General features: G+C 47.9%; 1 protein-coding gene across 4 annotated transcripts; it reads left to right on the top strand.

The window, feature by feature from the left end:
• The first annotated feature begins 8,114 nt into the window (after nucleotides 1–8,114).
• LOC142907735 (uncharacterized) lies at nucleotides 8,115–14,039 on the top strand. 4 transcript variants are annotated; one of them, XM_076057416.1, is made up of 3 exons: nucleotides 8,115–8,230; nucleotides 9,126–9,188; nucleotides 10,213–14,039. In XM_076057416.1, the coding sequence occupies exon 3, from the start codon at nucleotides 10,241–10,243 to the stop codon at nucleotides 11,846–11,848; it is 1,608 nt and encodes a 535-aa protein (XP_075913531.1). In that variant the 5' UTR covers nucleotides 8,115–8,230; nucleotides 9,126–9,188; nucleotides 10,213–10,240; the 3' UTR covers nucleotides 11,849–14,039. The 4 variants fall into 4 exon arrangements, with proteins under 4 accessions (XP_075913531.1, XP_075913534.1, XP_075913533.1 ...); XM_076057418.1 differs by lacking the exon at nucleotides 8,115–8,230 and adding an exon at nucleotides 8,263–8,388; XM_076057417.1 differs by lacking the exon at nucleotides 8,115–8,230 and adding an exon at nucleotides 8,405–8,697.
• The last annotated feature ends 5,142 nt before the right edge of the window (nucleotides 14,040–19,181 follow it).

Genomic DNA, 19,181 nt, shown 5'->3' with positions numbered 1-19,181 from the left:
AGTAAAAGTTAAAGCGGGGATCATTGTATTATCCCGATTGATAATACAACCCTAGACAACGAGGCAGAGCCTAATTATCATAATTACATATATTAGCATAATCACACGCACTTGCATTAATTAATGCAATTACACCTCCCCAATTAGCATAACGTAATTTGAATGCATCATTAGACCTCCTTTGCCAGTTCTATAATGTAATTATAGGGTTTTTCCCCTTTTTTCTGGCAACAAAACTGAAACCTTTTTACGAGGATTCATGTCTGCATTAACCACACTACCTGCAGTCAAAATGCAAACAAAAAACATACTATGACAATATATGCATTGTCCTTGAAACTGATTGGTCCACACCAAGGGACGGCTTTCTTTTGAGCCTCGACCCAATTGGTGCTCGACCAGATGATGCCAAAAGGCGTACAGCTCAAAGACAATGCACTATCAAAGTAATGAGGGCTCGGGGTGAGCATCTACATTATTAGACCTCCTTTGCCAGTTCCAAAACGTAATATTAGGGTTTTTTCCTGGCAACAAAACTGAAACATTTTTACGAGGATTCATGTCTGCATTGTCCACAATACCTGCAGTCAAAATGAGCTCCCAAGCGAAATGCTGAAGGAGGGTGGCGTTTGTGCACAGACTGCCCTTCATGACATCATAACAACAGTCTGGACCACTGGACAGGTTCCGCAGGACTGGAAGGATGCCCTGTTGGTCCCCCTCTTTAAGAAGGGGGACCGCACAGACTGTAACAACTACAGGGTGTTGGATATCGACCTTTTTCCAAAATTAACATCAATAATATTTGCATATATATTCTTTTTAATGACCCGAAATAATGACTAAAAACCCAAAAACACGCAAACACAGATGGAAATCGTAAAAAGGCCATAAATGTATAGAATAATAAACTCCAGGAGAGGGCAGAGAGGTTATCTGCGAATCACCAGATGGCCAGGGGACGATTTCACAAACAAACCGGTTCATGGACACAGCCTCCAGGGTCACCAAGAGGGGAGGGGAAGTTAACTCAAAGGTAGAGATAGGAAGAGCCTCCCGGCCGCCTTTTTATCTCCCGCAGAGCGCGAGAAAGGAATTTCACACCCTAGTGAGGAAAACTGATGTTACGAAGAGGGTCGCCCTCTCCCCCTCCAGGGGTGTGGCAGATGGCACACAAACACACACACGAACGCACACACAGACCACGCGCCCCCCCCCCCCCCCCCCACCTTTCCACTGCGCAGAGAGAATTATTTTTGAATATAACGGCTTTCAAAAAGTTCAGTCAGGCAGTCCAACAGAAGGAGACAGTCAAGACAGATCAGCGAGTCAAGACAGTCCAGCAGACGAGCAGTCGCATGGAACGGCTGGCTCCGAGCCTCGCTGAGTAGCGGGGATCGCTGAGTCGCGATGTATCAACGAAAGTGAGTCATACAGCAGTGGAGGAAACCTGCTGTCAGCGAACAAGCACGGGCGCGTTCGCGCACTTCAACAAAGAGAGCACGTGCGACTCAACTCACTCAACATAAGAAAAAGCTTGGTCAGCCGCCAACAAAGTATCAGCGAATCAGCGCTGAGAGCGCTCGAGCATCTCCACAGAGAAAGCACGTGCAACATGGCTCAACCAGCAGCGGAAAAGCACGAGCAGCCGCCAACAACTTCAGCAAACCAGCGACCAAGCGCGTGCGACTTGAGTCATACAGCAGTGGAGGAAACCTGCTGTCAGAGAGCCGCCAACAACCTCAACAGAGAGAGCGCGTGCGACTTGGCTCACTCAGCAGAAGAAAAACTTGACCTGTCGCCCGCGAGCGCAGCGTCAGATACTACAGCAGCGGAAAGAGCGTGCGCCGGCGCAGCTCATTCAGCAGTGGAGGAAACTGCTGTCAGCGAACCAGCACGGCCGCGTTCGCGCATCTTTAAGGAGAGGGAGCGCGCGCCACCAGCGTGCCATCAGCACGAGCATCAGCACCAGCGCGTGCCAAAAGTGTGCCACCAGCGTGCTACAGAACGCAACTTCGCGACACCAGGGCTGAGAGGGCAGCGGCCCCGCACTCAACACCCATCGTGCGACGACGGCGAGCGTCGTGCTGACTCATCCAGCCAGCGGTGAACAGAAACTGGCAGCCGTTCGTATGCCCCCCCCTCCCCCACACTCTCCCCCTCACTCCCCCACCACGCCGCAACACACAGGAAACACATTTTGGACACAAGAGATGCTAACCTCGGCGTCTGCTTTACGCAAAGAATTGAACCAGTGATAAAGAAGACACACGATACGCATATCGGGATAATCAAGAAGGGTTGCCACTCCAAGGTGGTGCATTAAAAATCAAATCATAACGAAAAATACTGCTGTCATTGAGTTGCATAATAACCAATCGTCCTACTGTTAACGTGATATGAATTGATGTGGTACTGTGTGGGCAATGTTTAAATACGAAATTTACATTATAAGGTTAAGGTTTTGATAGAATAGTTTCCATGTTTTAATCTCTATCTCAACAACCGATCGATTGCGTTATGCGTCGGGAATTAACCACAGGTGCCGTTATCAAAGTGAAACAATGCAATCGTGATGGTATCATGTTAACGCTGTCTTGAAATTCCAAGATCGAGAGTTTTCATATTATCCAAAAATTAAAGTTAGCTAGAAATAAAATTGATTAAAGCAGAAGGTGTGTGTGTGATTCTTCCTGAAATTCTGCGTAATATTGTTCTGCGTATGAGATCTGAACCTTGAGGGGACCTATCACCACACATAATCCATAACACACATAATTCATGATGTTCAATCGAGAGTAATCGTATCCTTATCGATAATACGGAATTAAAGAGCAGAGTCGAATCGACTCTCTCTCATTTATGCTCACAACACCTACAGAACTGCATACGGTCAATTGCGTTATTCCAATTCATAACACAATCCTCGTCACCGAGGCTCGACCTGAAAATCCATAACGACCTGCATTATCATAACCACGCCCACTCGCATAAATGCAAATTTCATTTAATTTTCAATATTTTCATCAATTTTCACAACACCTATATATACAACAAGGGGCATGCCACTCCTCAGTGTGCCGGGAAAGGTCCTGGCAAGGATTATTCAACATCGCCTTGCTAGGCACGCTGAGGAGAGGCTTGCGGAGCCCCAATGCGGTTTCAGGAAATGGCGGACCTGCACAGATGCCATATTTTCTGTCCGTCTGCTACAGCAGAGGTATAGGGAATTCCAGCAAGACCAACATCTCTGCTTCATTAACCTGGTCAAGGCCTATGATGCCATCATTACGCCTGGCCTCTGGGTTGTTCTTCGTGCTTTCGGAGTCCCTGACCCTCTGCTCACGATCAATAAGGACCATCATGGTGAGTGGGCCCGGGTACGTGGCCGGGAGTCAGAACCATTCCCTGTACACCTTTGGGTGCGACAGGGATGTCCTCTGGCTCCCACATTATTTAACATCTATTTTGACCACGTAGTTCGTGAAGCCTTCAATAGCTGTACCGGGGGAATTTCCATGTGGTACAGATATAATGCGAGGCTGATGGATGCCCGGGTGCGGTCAAGGGATGGCTCCCTATTGGCCAACCACATTATGTATGCCGATGATTTGGTAATTGCTGCTCATTCAGAGGAGGAGTTGGAGGTGCTGCTGCTGAAACTCGAGCATGCCACTAAGAGGTGGGGCCTTACCACCAGCCCCACCAAAACTAAGCACCTGCCAGGGTATTTTGTACCATCGACACTCCACCCCCACAACTCCCAATCGGTGATGGGGCAGTTGTGGAGAGAGTGGAGAGTTTCCCATACCTGGGCAGTGTGCTCATGACCGGCTCCATTTTAACAGCAGAGATCTCACCCCGAATCAGTCGAGTGGCATTATCTTTTCCTCAGTTGCGTAACGCTGTGTGGAAGCTGCTTGGTCTGTCACTCCGCACGAAGCTTCAGGTCTTCTCGGCCACGGTCATTCCCTCCTTTCTCTATGCTTGCAAAACGTGGACCCCCTAATGGAGCATCTTCGCCGGTTGGAAACATTTAGGCTGGCCGGGCTACGATCCATCCTGGGTTTAACCAGGCTGGATTGTGTGAGGAGCTCACAAATCCTTCAAAGATCTGGGCAGGCAAGGCGGCGTTGGCTGTGTCACATAGCCCGCATGCCCAGCCACCGCATGCCTAAACAGCTTTTGTTCGGCAAGATAGAGGGGGCTAAACGGGCGCGGCATGAGCTAGAGAGATGTAGTGATGTGGTACAGGAGGACGTGGAGCTGAGTGGACTTGCCGATGACTGGTACCAGCAGTGTCAAGATCGGCCTCAGTGGAGGAGGCTCGTGAAAGATGCTGCTACTGGGCAGTTGGAGGCACTCGCCCTCCAACAACAACGGAGGGCGGAGGAGCGGTGCTCACAACAACGAACGGAGCGCCGGGTTGCTAAAGCACAGCAAGTTGGCACAATAGGGGGCACAGGTGGTGTATCAGCCAGTCATCTCAGTCAGTCGACCCGTGGTACCTGGGTATGCCCCGTGACCTCCTGCCAGCGGGCGTTCGACACTTCACGTGGCCTCAAGGTGCACATGGCCAGGCACAAGCGTCTTGGTGACGTCACCGCCACTTAGTGGCGAATGGCGGTTGTTGTTATCAGCGTCTGTCCAACCATAGTCAACGACCGTCAGTAGCAGCAACTCCCACGACTACATTCAAACTTATGTGGTGCCACCGCAGCGGAGCAAATCGGCCGGCGCTGTCCTCTCCTCGCACCCCCCCCCCCCCCACGAACGCACGCACGCCCCCACTAAACACTCACATGCACCCCCGGAGGGTCTCGAGGGGCGGCCCCCGGGTACGATGGGTTTTTACCCGAGGACCCCTTAGGGATGTTCCATGGTTTCCATGGACCCGGAGATTGGCCGGACCCCCCCCAGGCCAGATTCCATAGCAGCCCCCCCAAAATGGGGCATAGAGTTTTACAGGCCGGCCGTGATGAAGCATACATGACACGGGGGGGGGGGGGGGGGGGTACCAAGGCAGATGCCCCTACGGACAGCGTAAACAGTGGGGCGGGGGAGGGGGAAATCCCCGCGGGCGCCCCGGGTGTGTATTCGGCCGAGCGGGCATCCAGGTTAACCGGTGAGTCAGCGATGAGGAACGCCGCTTCAAGGACAATGGAAGGGGGGGGGGGGAGAGGGGGGGGCACTACGTCACCACCCCCCCAACCCCCGTAACGCCCAGAACGCTCAAAAACGATCTCAAAAAGTAATCGATTGGACGCACAGGATGACGTCATGTCACCAGGGGATTAAGGGATTTTGCAAAGATAAGAGGAGAGAGAGCTAAAATAGATCAGAGTTCTTCTTCTGGAGTCATGTGGAGACCAGCTGCCCTCAGCGTCCGTGTCCTGAATAAACTAGTCCTGAATACCTCCAAAACCAAGGTGGTATGCTTCTCACCAGAACTAAAGCAGGAAATTATTTTTCCCCAATTACATTCCTTAAATAATTATCAAATAGAGCAAGTCAAGATCTATAAGTATCTTGGAGTCATCCTGGATTCAAAACTGAATTTTAAAGATCACATTGATTATATTGGTAAAAAGACAAAAATAAAAATTGGTTTTCTGTATCGACACAAGCACTGCTTCCCCCCAATGTTCCGTTTGGAATTGATCAAAGCTACCATACTGCCTCTACTTGACTACTGTGACATCGTGTATAAATCAGCCCCAAGTACTGTACTGAAGAACCTTGATTCCATCTATCACTCGGCCTTATATGCCCATATGGGACACCACTGTGATCTCTACATTGGGTCAAACTTAAAATCTCTTAATGTTCGACGGCTTGTGCACCACATCTTATTTATTAACGATGTACTTACAAAAAAATCCGCAGAATACCTGCTGGATCGCCTCTCTGTTTCAAAGAACAAATTTGACCTCAGGTCTTCGCTCATTACCAGCTTCACATTCCCTATTGCCGTACAAAAACTGGAGGAATGGCCTTTGCTATTGATGCCCCCAGGGTCTGGAATGCTATTGCCAATAAACTGAAACTTGAATCGCTACAAATGAGATCTTCTCTCAAAACTGCTCTAGAGGAGTTGTACACCCCTAGCTGCCACTGCTATTCATTGGCGTAAAATAAAATAAAATGTTTCGCTCCGGATGACGCTGCAAAGTATTATCTGTATTTTGATTTAGCGTGCTGATCTTAAAGGTGCATTGAAAAATTTGATACTCTGATGCTTCTGTTGTTGTGGAGTAACACATGCAGTCAGCTATGTTACATGTTATTTATGTAGTTTATTGTAAAAAAATCGGTCACAGTCCCTGTGATCACTGTTAGGTTGCAATTATGGCTTTATTTTTTTGTTATTTCGAAAACGTTTTTGGTTTGGACGTTTGTTTTGTTGTAGTACGGAGTTAGACTGATGGCCTTAATCTAAGTTTTCTTGTGGTTGATATTGTTTTAATTGCATCCCACTGGGATTTTTTGCACAGCGTTGGTGTACGATGCTTTTTCAGGAATATTTTGCTGTTTTTATTCATGGAATTTTTTGTTTGCACAAAGTCACATAGTCACTTTAAGATGTTTTTCTTGTTCGTGTTTTTATTTTTTTGGTTGTTGTGGTTGCACCCGATTCAAGAGCCGAATGGCTCACAGGGCTATACCAAAATAAATAAACTGAAACTAAATAAACTGAAACTGACGTTTGTTGGGCGCAGCTACGAACGATTTATCCGGGCAAAAGTCTTCGAGGCGAGCATCTTCCCCAACCCCCATCGTGCAGCTGTGAGGTGAGGGTACGGGGGGGCCGATTCAGCCCAGTTCGCCGTCAGCCCTAGCTTGGGGTCATGGCACGTTGCGAGGGTGAGGTGATAAGAGGTTAGGCGCTGTCTGGAGGGGCTGGCTGGGGGAGGACCACAAACAAGGGTTCGCTATTCGCGCCGGAAATAAAAAAAACCTCGGTGCCAGATTGTTGGTTGACGCGTGGTGTGAAGAGTGGCAAGAGCGGTGGGACAGCGGTTAGCGCACTGCTGTGTGTGGGTGACTCCAATCAGTGTGTGTACGGAGCGCGCATATATACAAATAAATAGATGAACGTTCTCCCGCGCCGCGAGCGTATTGCGCAGAGATTAATTGATTCCGAGCGCAGCCGGCCGGCTTGTTGACACAACGGCTTAGTAGATTAATTAATTCCAAACAGCTGCGAGCGGCGATTTAAACAAGATTACGAAATCCGCGCGGTTAGGACGCGTGAGTGGGGAGGGGGGGCATCAGCCCCCACACTTGCTCCCAACACACAAATACAAAGATCCCCCGTACAGCCTTAACAGACTGTAGGGGCAAGTGCTGTTAGCGAGCACCTATTAAGGGTGGGACGGCACACGAGGGGGTGGGTGGCCAGCACCACGCCCGGCCGCCTTTGTCTCCCTAGTGGCGATGTTTACACACCACACCGGGTACTCGTTTGAGGCTGAGTCGACGTAGGGGAGGCTCAGGACCGGTTCAGAAAATTGTCACTGGCGGTGTTGGCCACGAGCGGGAACGGAACTCGGCTGGTCGGGTGCGGAGCGCAGCGCTCATCACGTCACTGCCGCTCCCCTTCTGTCAACAAACTTGCACTCTGACCCCGCTCTCTGACGTCACCGCTCTGTGTGACCTCATCGGCGTCAAACGCAAGGGGGAGGTGTGCCTCGCTGGTGACGTCATGTCACAACGTTATTCACCCCACCCCCGACCACCGCGTTCGTGAGCGTGACGTCACCTCCGCTTGGCCGCTGCCGATACGTTCCAGTGCCAATCCTAATTTGGGCAAAGCTACGCCCGGTGACTGGCGTCTCATTAACATAATATATTCGTGAAAGCCGTCGCGAGTTTTTTATGACAGGTTCGGCACCCACGCACCATCCCTCCACGAATGGGCCAGGTTCATTAACATAATATAAATTTTAATTTAAAGCTTTCGTGACTGCAGTAATTCATATTCTTAGCTCTTTCGGTAAGGGAAACAACAAAATATGTTTTTATTGTTTTATATATATTTTATTATTTTGTTGTTTCCCTTCAACGTGACTTTACCGAAAGAGCTAAGAAATAACATAATTTATTTAAGTTACGGAGCCAATCGTTGAGTGTTAGAGTACCCACAAGTGACGTCATGTCACCTCCTGCTGCCGCGTGACGTCGAGACGTAACAGGAAGTTGCCGCTCAGACCGTGCACTGAAATCCGAGGTGAGAAATTCTCATCGCGGTTGTGGTGGTTGTGGTAGTGGTGGTACTGGTGGTGGTGGTACTGGTGGTGGTGGTTTTTGTTGTTTACCGAGGTAGAGCCTCGCTCTCTCTCGTAGGGATGTAAATTGAGTAGCAGCGAGCATGGAAGCGATGTCCAGGTTGTAACTTTACGTGGGGCCTATCCACGCGGGGCCTTGCCTCCTGCCCTCGCCTGATCGCGTTTGCTTCAATTATCTCGCTTAAATTTTGATTTAAAGCTTTCGTGACTGTAGTAATTCATATTGTTAGCTGAGAACCTCTGTCTTGGAGAAGTCAATGTCACGTGACATTGACTTCTTTGTAAGCCATCTGGCTACCATGAGAGATTCGTTCATTAGGCTATCCACATATACAAGCACAGACAATTTCAACCGAGAAGATGGATTCTGGCTTGGCAATCATTGGAAGGATTTGAAAACCCATTTCAGGTCTTAATTGATTGTTCACGCTTACGGTGGCTTTCAGACAGCATACATTAATTTTTCGTCTCCCCCCTCCTCTTTTCAGAACATAGATGGACTCGTCCTTCTAAACAAACTGCCAAATCGCTGCCCGTGGTGCTAACGTTTTTTTAAATAAATAAAAACACCGTTTATAAATAAATAAATGCAAACCGCCACTTTCAAATGTTTCTTGCCGTTGCTTTTCACACCTGATGATGACCGTTTGTGTTATGGTCGAAACGTGAGAATTTTTTTTGTCTTATATATATTTTATTTTTTCCCTTTAACGTGACTTTACCGAAAGAGCTAAGAATATCTCGCTTAAGTTTAATTTGTCTTCACACGGCTCGCCACTTTGAAACTTTGTTTTACTTTAAATATTCACGCAGTTTTTATTTTATCCTTTTTACCAGGCCCAGCCCGCTTGAGCTGCTATAACGCTCTTGTTTTCAGAAGTGACCTGCACACAACACAAGGTGAGGCTTGTCAACAGCGTGGCGGTGTTCACTCGGGATGCGTGGCGGTGTTCACTCTAGACGCGTGGTGGTGTTCACTCTGGACGCGTGGCGGCGTTCACTCGGGACGCGTGGCGGTGTTCACTCGGGACGCGTGGCGGTGTTCACTCTCGACGCTTGGCGGTGTTCACTCTAGACGCGTGGTGGTGTTCACTCTGGACGCGTGGCGGTGTTCACTCGGGACGCGTGGCGGTGTTCACTCCCTTCATGTGGAGGGGAAACCGGGGGATCCGGAGTAAAATCCACGCGACCACGGGAAGAGAGAGAGAGTGAGAGACACGCAGCCTCGGCTGTGTTGATTGATCCTCAATGAATTACTTGGTGGAGTGAGGAAGCATTAATACTGAACAGATGAAGGTGGCCAGGCATGGGTCTGGACACCACCACTTATTTACCATGCCAGTGTGTGATAGTGTAAAATTTGTGTTTGCAGTAAAGTCTCTTAACTCTGTTGAACATGGAGGTTATATCAAAACAGTAGTTTCATTTTTGTTTTCCTCTGGAACTCTTTGTAAGAATGGAAACAGTCAGGAAGTTAACACAGCACACACATGCAGCTGAAGTCGGATCTGTTCATCCCAGCATTCAAGGACATCTGAGCCTGGCTTCACACCTCTTATTTGCGATTGAGCATTAATTTATGCATAACACAAATAGCATTATTTTCAACACCCTTTGCTATGTCAGCTGAATTTAGCTTTCATAAATATTCCTTTTGTAGGCAGACAGCCGAAAATGTGTGCTCGGAGGTTTGGGTTAACATTCATTTTGAAGATACGAGGGCTTCCAGGCACGTTTGTGACCATTCGCCCTCTCATTGTGTGCCATAACAGCCCGTGTGATGAATTTGGGAAACTTTTTCACTATATTATGAATATATGAACAAGTATAGACGTGTAAGTCACGTGTTACTGTATATATGCATTCCTCTGTGCATCGATACTGACGTGTAGATGGTGTGGATGTTCTTTTTTTCTGTCTGTAGCTGTCACTTCCTCTACAGAATTGGTCTGATGGAGCTAAGGCACTCGGCGCGGCTCGGTACAAAAAGGCAACAATGCGACCAGCGTGCAGACAGCACGGATCGTCCTGGACATTTGACACAGCACCAGAGAACTCACACGGGAGAGAAACCCTTCAAGTGCAATGTGTGTGGGAAGGCGTTTGTATGTTCATCTGCTCTTGTAATACACCAGAGAACACACACGGGAGAGAAACCCTTCAAGTGCAGTGTGTGTGGGAAGGCGTTTACAAATTCATCTGATCTTATAAAACACCAAAGAAGACACACGGGAGAGAAACCCTTCAAGTGCAGTGTGTGTGGGAAGGCGTTTGCACGTTCATCTGCTCTTGTATCACACCAGAGAACACACACGGGAGAGAAACCTTTCAAGTGCAGTGAGTGTGGGAATGCATTTGCATATTCATCTGCGCTTATAACACACCAGAGAACACACACGGGAGATAAACCCTTCAAGTGCAGTGTGTGTGGGAAGGCGTTTGCACAGTCATCTTCTCTTGTAACACACAAGAAAACACACACGGGAGAGAAACCCTTCAAGTGCAGTGTGTGTGGGAATGCGTTTGCACATTCATCTGCTCTCATAATACACCAGAGAACACACACGGGAGAGAAACCCTTCAAGTGCAGTGTGTGTGGGAATGCGTTTGCATATTCATCTGCTCTTATAATACATCAGAGAAGACACACGGGAGAGAAACCCTTCAAGTGCAGTGTGTGTGGGAAGGCGTTTGCACGGTCTGCGCATCTTGTAGAACACCAGAGAACACACACGGGAGAGAAACCCTTCAAGTGCAGTGTGTGTGGGAAGGCGTTTAAACGGTCAACGCATCTTCAAAGACACCAGAGAACACACAAGCATCAGAAGATCCACAAAGAGCGGAATCTGAAATCTACTTGTGAAAGTCAAAGTGCCGCAATGAGCCCATCCCTAATGAAACAAGAACCAGAAGAAAATCCCAGCCTGGACACTTTTAAAGGTATCAAGGTGAAATATGAAGAGGTGAAGGTGAAATGTGAAGAAGTGATGGTGAAGAGCGAAGAAGTGAGGGTAAAATGTGAAGATGAAGATTCAACTCCAAAATCGGACCTTCGCATCGATACATCTGCTCTTGTAACACACCAGAAAACACACACAGGGGAGAAACCCTTCAAGTGCAGTGTGTGCGGGAATGCGTTTGCACGGTCAACGCTTCTTCAAAGACACCAGAGAACACACAAGCATCAGAAGATCCACAAAGAGCGGAATCTGAAATCTACTTGTGAAAGTCAAAGTGCCGCAATGAGCCCATCCCTCATGAAACAAGAACCAGAAGAAAATCCCAGCCTGGACACTTTTAAAGGTATCAAGGTGAAATATGAAGAGGTGAAGGTGAAATGTGAAGAAGTGATGGTGAAGAGCGAAGAAGTGAGGGTAAAATGTGAAGATGAAGATTCAACTCCACAATCGGACCGCATCGATGGAGGCAACGTGAAGCAGGAGGAGAATTCTGAATGTGAGGCAGAGCGAGGCAACTCCCAGCAGTTTGTGGAAGTGGAGGTGTGGGTAGACTTCCTCCGAGACAATACAAAGTCAAATTTAGACCCGGTAGATGTGTAAGCCAGAGACGATGTCGCTCCAATAGATGCACCTTTGTCACAGGCCTTTAATTAAAATAACTTGAAGTTGAACACAATTCCTAGGTTCAACCGGCAGGGTAAGAGCGGCCAGTCTTTGTGGGCCTGTGGGTTGGGGAGATCTCTAACCAGGAGCGAGAGCCAATAAGCTCCCAAGCATTCACTATGTTCTAATAATTGAATTTATATGGTGCTTGCTTCATCGCCTCGGCAATTAGGAGTTTTGTATCGTATCTCGTCTCAAACACTCAAAGAGCACCCCCAAGTAGCAGCTGCCCCTGTGTGGCACAAGGTGGTGGCTGTTGTATATTTAGGCCTTTTTCCAAAATTGATATGAAGAATAATTCTGCCAAAATATTTCGTTTAATCAATCGAGGTGTAGCATGAGGCAAAACAAATTGTAACAACCACCCTCACCCCTCACAGCAGCTGCCTTCCACAAGTCACACCAGGCAAGGAAGTAGCCTTAAAAGGTAATTAAAAAAACCCAGGTGCAAAAAGCGGAGGTGGGGGGGGCTAATGAGATTCTGGAGAAATCTCTACCGGGCTTCAAAGGCCGCCACATAGCACGTTCAAGCAATGGGTGCCACAATTCTTTCCGGGCGGCGAGAACCGAACAGACATTTTTTTGGTTTATTTTAGTTCAGTAAAAATTCGAAACTTGGCTATAAGAATAAGTCGACATTTTAGATTGCATTCAGATTAAGAACCAGGCTACAATCTACATTAGTGGGTTATTATTTCTGGTATATTATTTTAATATTAATGTTATTCACCGTATTTTTATTATTCTATCTATGTTACCGAAAGGACCAAAGAATGAATTCTGGCAGTCACGGAAGTTTAAGTAAAAACTTGTTTTTTCTCCAACCTCAGGATATCAAAATATAACTCGAGAATAAAGCCGAAACAGGTCAATCACACACGATCAAGATAATGCGTTCCATAGAGAGAGCCTCCCAGCCGCCTTTATCTTCCAGAAGTACGTGGTAGCAATAAATTACACACAAGGAGGGCACCTTGCCTTGAGATATCGAACACCATTAAGGAATTCTAAACCATGATGGAAGAGAAAATGTAACATCCCGGCCGTGAGGGAAGAGCGGGGCTGGGGGGGAGAATGCAACCAGGCAAAAGGAACCTCTCCCTCCAGATTAATTATTGAAATCAGAACATACACACATGTACACTGGACAAACAACTGCCCACATTTTTGGCACAAGCAACGCCCCACCTCGGCGTCTGCTTAACGCAAAGAGTTGAGCAAGGAGACAATCCACCCGCACACACATTACACACGTCGGACTAATAAGAGTACTCCAAAAGTTATCCTTGTGTTTCGCCCTTTGAGTTACGCAGATACGGTCGTTTAGAAATATTTTAGTCATTCTTTTTGTTGTTGCATAACTGTACCAATGAGTTCATTGATGAAACTAAAAAAAATGTATTTAAAGGTTTCGTGACTGCAGGGATTCATATTCTTGGTTCTTTCGGTAAAGTCATGTAGAAGGGAAACAATAAAATAATACAAATATAAAACAAAATTCTCACGACGTTTCGACTGGAACACAAGCAATAATCAGGTGTGAAAACCACAGCAGGAAAATTTGAAAAAAGTCGTGAATTTTATTTTACATTTTTATTTTATTGTTTCCCTTCTACGTGACTTTACCAAAAGAACCAAGAATATTTAGAAACATCTATGTTATGAATCTACACATTCACAGGGAGACTATTGTGTTGAAATCTTTCTTTTCATCACAATCTTTCCCGCGAATGTATTGAAGCCTTAGCCAATTGATAAGCATTTGCTGAAGCAGGCACACTGCCACACACCATTGTTTCAAGACATTTCGTTAATTGCATAATCTTACCAATGAATTCATTGAGGTCTACTTTTGCTTTCGGGACATGTTTATTTGTTGCTATTTGCATGAATATTGTCACATTAATTTTTAAGGACTTTTTCCCATCGCCGTGAATGCTCGATTTCCTCTTGAGGAATTCACCGATTGTTCTGTTACCCAGTTTAACAAACGTAATCATTGAGGGTTAAATGTACGGATCAATGAGGAGAACATCTCCAGGAGTACTGTGTTGACATTCCTAGCATAAGACTTTGCATATTAGAGTGTAATGTTTTTGTTAAGAGATTAAAGTTGCTTAACACAGAAGTGTCTGAGTGGTGCCTTCCTAAGTTCATGCATAATAATCTTAATTATAAGAACCGTATCCTGCAATGAGATCTGAATCTTGAGACCTGACATAAACACACTAAGACATAATCAGTAAAAGTTAAAGCGGGGATCATTGTATTATCCCAATTGATAATACAACCCTAGACAACGAGGCAGAGCCTAATTATCATAATTACATATATTAGCATAATCACACGCACTTGCATTAATTTATGCAATTACACCTCCCCAATTAGCATAACGTAATTTGAATGCATCATTAGACCTCCTTTGCCAGTTCTATAATGTAATTATAGGGTTTTTCCCCTTTTTTCTGGCAACAAAACTGAAACCTTTTTACGAGGATTCATGTCTGCATTAACCACAATACCTGCAGTCAAAATGCAAACAAAAAACATACTATGACAATATATGCATTGTCCTTGAAACTGATTGGTCCACACCAAGGGACGGCTTTCTTTTGAGCCTCGACCCAATTGGTGCTCGACCAGATGACGCCAAAAGGCGTACAGCTCAAAGACAATGCACTATCAAAGTAATGAGGGCTCGGGGTGAGCATCTACATTATTAGACCTCCTTTGCCAGTTCCAAAACGTAATATTAGGGTTTTTCCCCTTTTTTCTGGCAACAAAACTGAAACATTTTTACGAGGATTCATGTCTGCATTGTCCACAATACCTGCAGTCAAATTGAGCTCCCAAGCGAAATGCTGAAGGAGGGTGGCGTTTGTGCACAGACTGCCCTTCATGACATCATAACAACAGTCTGGACCACTGGACAGGTTCCGCAGGACTGGAAGGATGCCCTGTTGGTCCCCCTCTTTAAGAAGGGGGACCGCACAGACTGTAACAACTACAGGGTGTTGGATATCGACCTTTTTCCAAAATTAACATCAATAATATTTGCATATATATTCTTTTTAATGACCCGAAATAATGACTAAAAACCCAAAAACAAGCAAACACAGATGGAAATCGTAAAAAGGCCATAAATGTATAGAATAATAAACTCCAGGAGAGGGCAGAGAGGTTATCTGCGAATCACCAGATGGCCAGGGGACGATTTCACAAACAAACCGGTTCATGGACACAGCCTCCAGGGTCACCAAGAGGGGAGGGGAAGTTAACTCAAAGGTAGAGATAGGAAGAGCCTCCCGGCCGCCTTTTTATCTCCCGCAGAGCGCGAGAAAGGAATTTCACACCCTAGTGAGGAAAACTGATGTTACGAAGAGGGTCGCCCTCTCCCCCTCCAGGGGTGTGGCAGATGGCACACAAACACACACACGAACGCACACACAGACCACGCGCCCCCCCCCCTTTCCACTGCGCGGAGAGAATTATTTTTGAATATAACGGCTTTCAAAAAGTTCAGTCAGGCAGTCCAACAGAAGGAGACAGTCAAGACAGATCAGCGAGTCAAGACAGTCCAGCAGACGAGCAGTCGCATGGAACGGCTGGCTCCGAGCCTCGCTGAGTAGCGGGGATCGCTGAGTCGCGATGTATCAACGAAAGTGAGTCATACAGCAGTGGAGGAAACCTGCTGTCAGCGAACAAGCACGGGCGCGTTCGCGCACTTCAACAAAGAGAGCACGTGCGACTCAACTCACTCAACATAAGAAAAAGCTTGGTCAGCCGCCAACAAAGTATCAGCGAATCAGCGCTGAGAGCGCTCGAGCATCTCCACAGAGAAAGCACGTGCAACATGGCTCAACCAGCAGCGGAAAAGCACGAGCAGCCGCCAACAACTTCAGCAAACCAGCGACCAAGCGCGTGCGACTTGAGTCATACAGCAGTGGAGGAAACCTGCTGTCAGAGAGCCGCCAACAACCTCAACAGAGAGAGCGCGTGCGACTTGGCTCACTCAGCAGAAGAAAAACTTGACCTGTCGCCCGCGAGCGCAGCGTCAGATACTACAGCAGCGGAAAGAGCGTGCGCCGGCGCAGCTCATTCAGCAGTGGAGGAAACTGCTGTCAGCGAACCAGCACAGGCGCGTTCGCGCATCTTCAAGGAGAGGGAGCGCGCGCCACCAGCGTGCCATCAGCACCAGCATCAGCACCAGCGCGTGCCAAAAGTGTGCCACCAGCGTGCTACAGAACGCAACTTCGCGACACCAGGGCTGAGAGGGCAGCGGCCCCGCACTCAACACCCATCGTGCGACGACGGCGAGCGTCGTGCTGACTCATCCAGCCAGCGGTGAACAGAAACTGGCAGCCGTTCGTATGCCCCCCCCCTCCCCCACACTCTCCCCCTCACTCCCCCACCGCGCCGCAACACACAGGAAACACATTTTGGACACAAGAGATGCTAACCTCGGCGTCTGCTTTACGCAAAGAATTGAACCAGTGATAAAGAAGACACACGATACGCATATCGGGATAATCAAGAAGGGTTGCCACTCCAAGGTGGTGCATTAAAAATCAAATCATAACGAAAAATACTGCTGTCATTGAGTTGCATAATAACCAATCGTCCTACTGTTAACGTGATATGAATTGATGTGGTACTGTGTGGGCAATGTTTAAATACGAAATTTACATTATAAGGTTAAGGTTTTGATAGAATAGTTTCCATGTTTTAATCTCTATCTCAACAACCGATCGATTGCGTTATGCGTCGGGAATTAACCACAGGTGCCGTTATCAAAGTGAAACAATGCAATCGTGATGGTATCATGTTAACGCTGTCTTGAAATTCCAAGATCGAGAGTTTTCATATTATCCAAAAATTAAAGTTAGCTAGAAATAAAATTGATTAAAGCAGAAGGTGTGTGTGTGATTCTTCCTGAAATTCTGCGTAATATTGTTCTGCGTATGAGATCTGAACCTTGAGGGGACCTATCACCACACATAATCCATAACACACATAATTCATGATGTTCAATCGAGAGTAATCGTATCCTTATCGATAATACGGAATTAAAGAGCAGAGTCGAATCGACTCTCTCTCATTTATGCTCACAACACCTACAGAACTGCATACGGTCAATTGCGTTATTCCAATTCATAACACAATCCTCGTCACCGAGGCTCGACCTGAAAATCCATAACGACCTGCATTATCATAACCACGCCCACTCGCATAAATGCAAATTTCATTTAATTTTCAATATTTTCATCAATTTTCACAACACCTATATATACAACAAGGGGCATGCCACTCCTCAGTGTGCCGGGAAAGGTCCTGGCAAGGATTATTCAACATCGCCTTGCTAGGCACGCTGAGGAGAGGCTTGCGGAGCCCCAATGCGGTTTCAGGAAATGGCGGTCCTGCACAGATGCCATATTTTCTGTCCGTCTGCTACAGCAGAGGTATAGGGAATTCCAGCAAGACCAACATCTCTGCTTCATTAACCTGGTCAAGGCCTATGATGCCATCATTACGCCTGGCCTCTGGGTTGTTCTTCGTGCTTTCGGAGTCCCTGACCCTCTGCTCACGATCAATAAGGACCATCATGGTGAGTGGGCCCGGGTACGTGGCCGGGAGTCAGAACCATTCCCTGTACACCTTTGGGTGCGACAGGGATGTCCTCTGGCTCCCACATTATTTAACATCTATTTTGACCACGTAGTTCGTGAAGCCTTCAATAGCTGTACCGGGGGAATTTCCATGTGGTACAGATATAATGCGAGGCTGATGGATGCCCGGGTGCGGTCAAGGGATGGCTCCCTATTGGCCAACCACATTATGTATGCCGATGATTTGGTAATTGCTGCTCATTCAGAGGAGGAGTTGGAGGTGCTGCTGCTGAAACTCGAGCATGCCACTAAGAGGTGGGGCCTTACCACCAGCCCCACCAAAACTAAGCACCTGCCAGGGTATTTTGTACCATCGACACTCCACCCCCACAACTCCCAATCGGTGATGGGGCAGTTGTGGAGAGAGTGGAGAGTTTCCCATACCTGGGCAGTGTGCTCATGACCGGCTCCATTTTAACAGCAGAGATCTCACCCCGAATCAGTCGAGTGGCATTATCTTTTCCTCAGTTGCGTAACGCTGTGTGGAAGCTGCTTGGTCTGTCACTCCGCACGAAGCTTCAGGTCTTCTCGGCCACGGTCATTCCCTCCTTTCTCTATGCTTGCAAAACGTGGACCCCCTAATGGAGCATCTTCGCCGGTTGGAAACATTTAGGCTGGCCGGCCTACGATCCATCCTGGGTTTAACCAGGCTGGATTGTGTGAGGAGCTCACAAATCCTTCAAAGATCTGGGCAGGCAAGGCGGCGTTGGCTGTGTCACATAGCCCGCATGCCCAGCCACCGCATGCCTAAACAGCTTTTGTTCGGCAAGATAGAGGGGGCTAAACGGGCGCGGCATGAGCTAGAGAGATGTAGTGATGTGGTACAGGAGGACGTGGAGCTGAGTGGACTTGCCGATGACTGGTACCAGCGGTGTCAAGATCGGCCTCAGTGGAGGAGGCTCGTGAAAGATGCTGCTACTGGGCAGTTGGAGGCACTCGCCCTCCAACAACAACGGAGGGCGGAGGAGCGGTGCTCACAACAACGAACGGAGCGCCGGGTTGCTAAAGCACAGCAAGTTGGCACAGTAGGGGGCACAGGTGGTGTATCAGCCAGTCATCTCAGTCAGTCGACCCGTGGTACCTGGGTATGCCCCGTGACCTCCTGCCAGCGGGCGTTCGACACTTCACGTGGCCTCAAGGTGCACATGGCCTGGCACAAGCGTCTTGGTGACGTCACCGCCACTTAGTGGCGAATGGCGGTTGTTGTTATCAGCGTCTGTCCAACCATAGTCAACGACCGTCAGTAGCAGCAACTCCCACGACTACATTCAAACTTATGTGGTGCCACCGCAGCGGAGCAAATCGGCCGGCGCTACCCTCTCCTCGCACCCCCCCCCCCCCCCCCACGAACGCACGCACGCCCCCACTAAACACTCACATGCACCCCCGGAGGGTCTCGAGGGGCGGCCCCCGGGTACGATGGGTTTTTACCCGAGGACCCCTTAGGGATGTTCCATGGTTTCCATGGACCCGGAGATTGGCCGGACCCCCCCCCCAGGCCAGATTCCATAGCAGCCCCCCCAAAATGGGGCATAGTTTTACAGGCCGGCCGTGATGAAGCATACATGACACGGGGGGGGGGTACCAAGGTAGATGCCCCTACG

Source organism: Petromyzon marinus, chromosome 82 (genome assembly GCF_048934315.1).
Source record: "Petromyzon marinus isolate PM22_M1 ecotype Great Lakes invasive population chromosome 82, UKy_Petmar_22M1.pri1.0, whole genome shotgun sequence".
NCBI classification, from domain to species: domain Eukaryota; kingdom Metazoa; phylum Chordata; class Hyperoartia; order Petromyzontiformes; family Petromyzontidae; genus Petromyzon; species Petromyzon marinus.
The sequence above is the reverse complement of the archived record's forward strand: the minus strand, read 5'-3'. Positions and strand labels throughout refer to the sequence as shown.

Bases quoted from the DNA above. Each gene is read 5' to 3' on its own strand.
- LOC142907735 (XM_076057416.1), top strand. From the start codon at position 10,241: ATGGAGCTAAGGCACTCGGCGCGGCTCGGTACAAAAAGGCAACAATGC.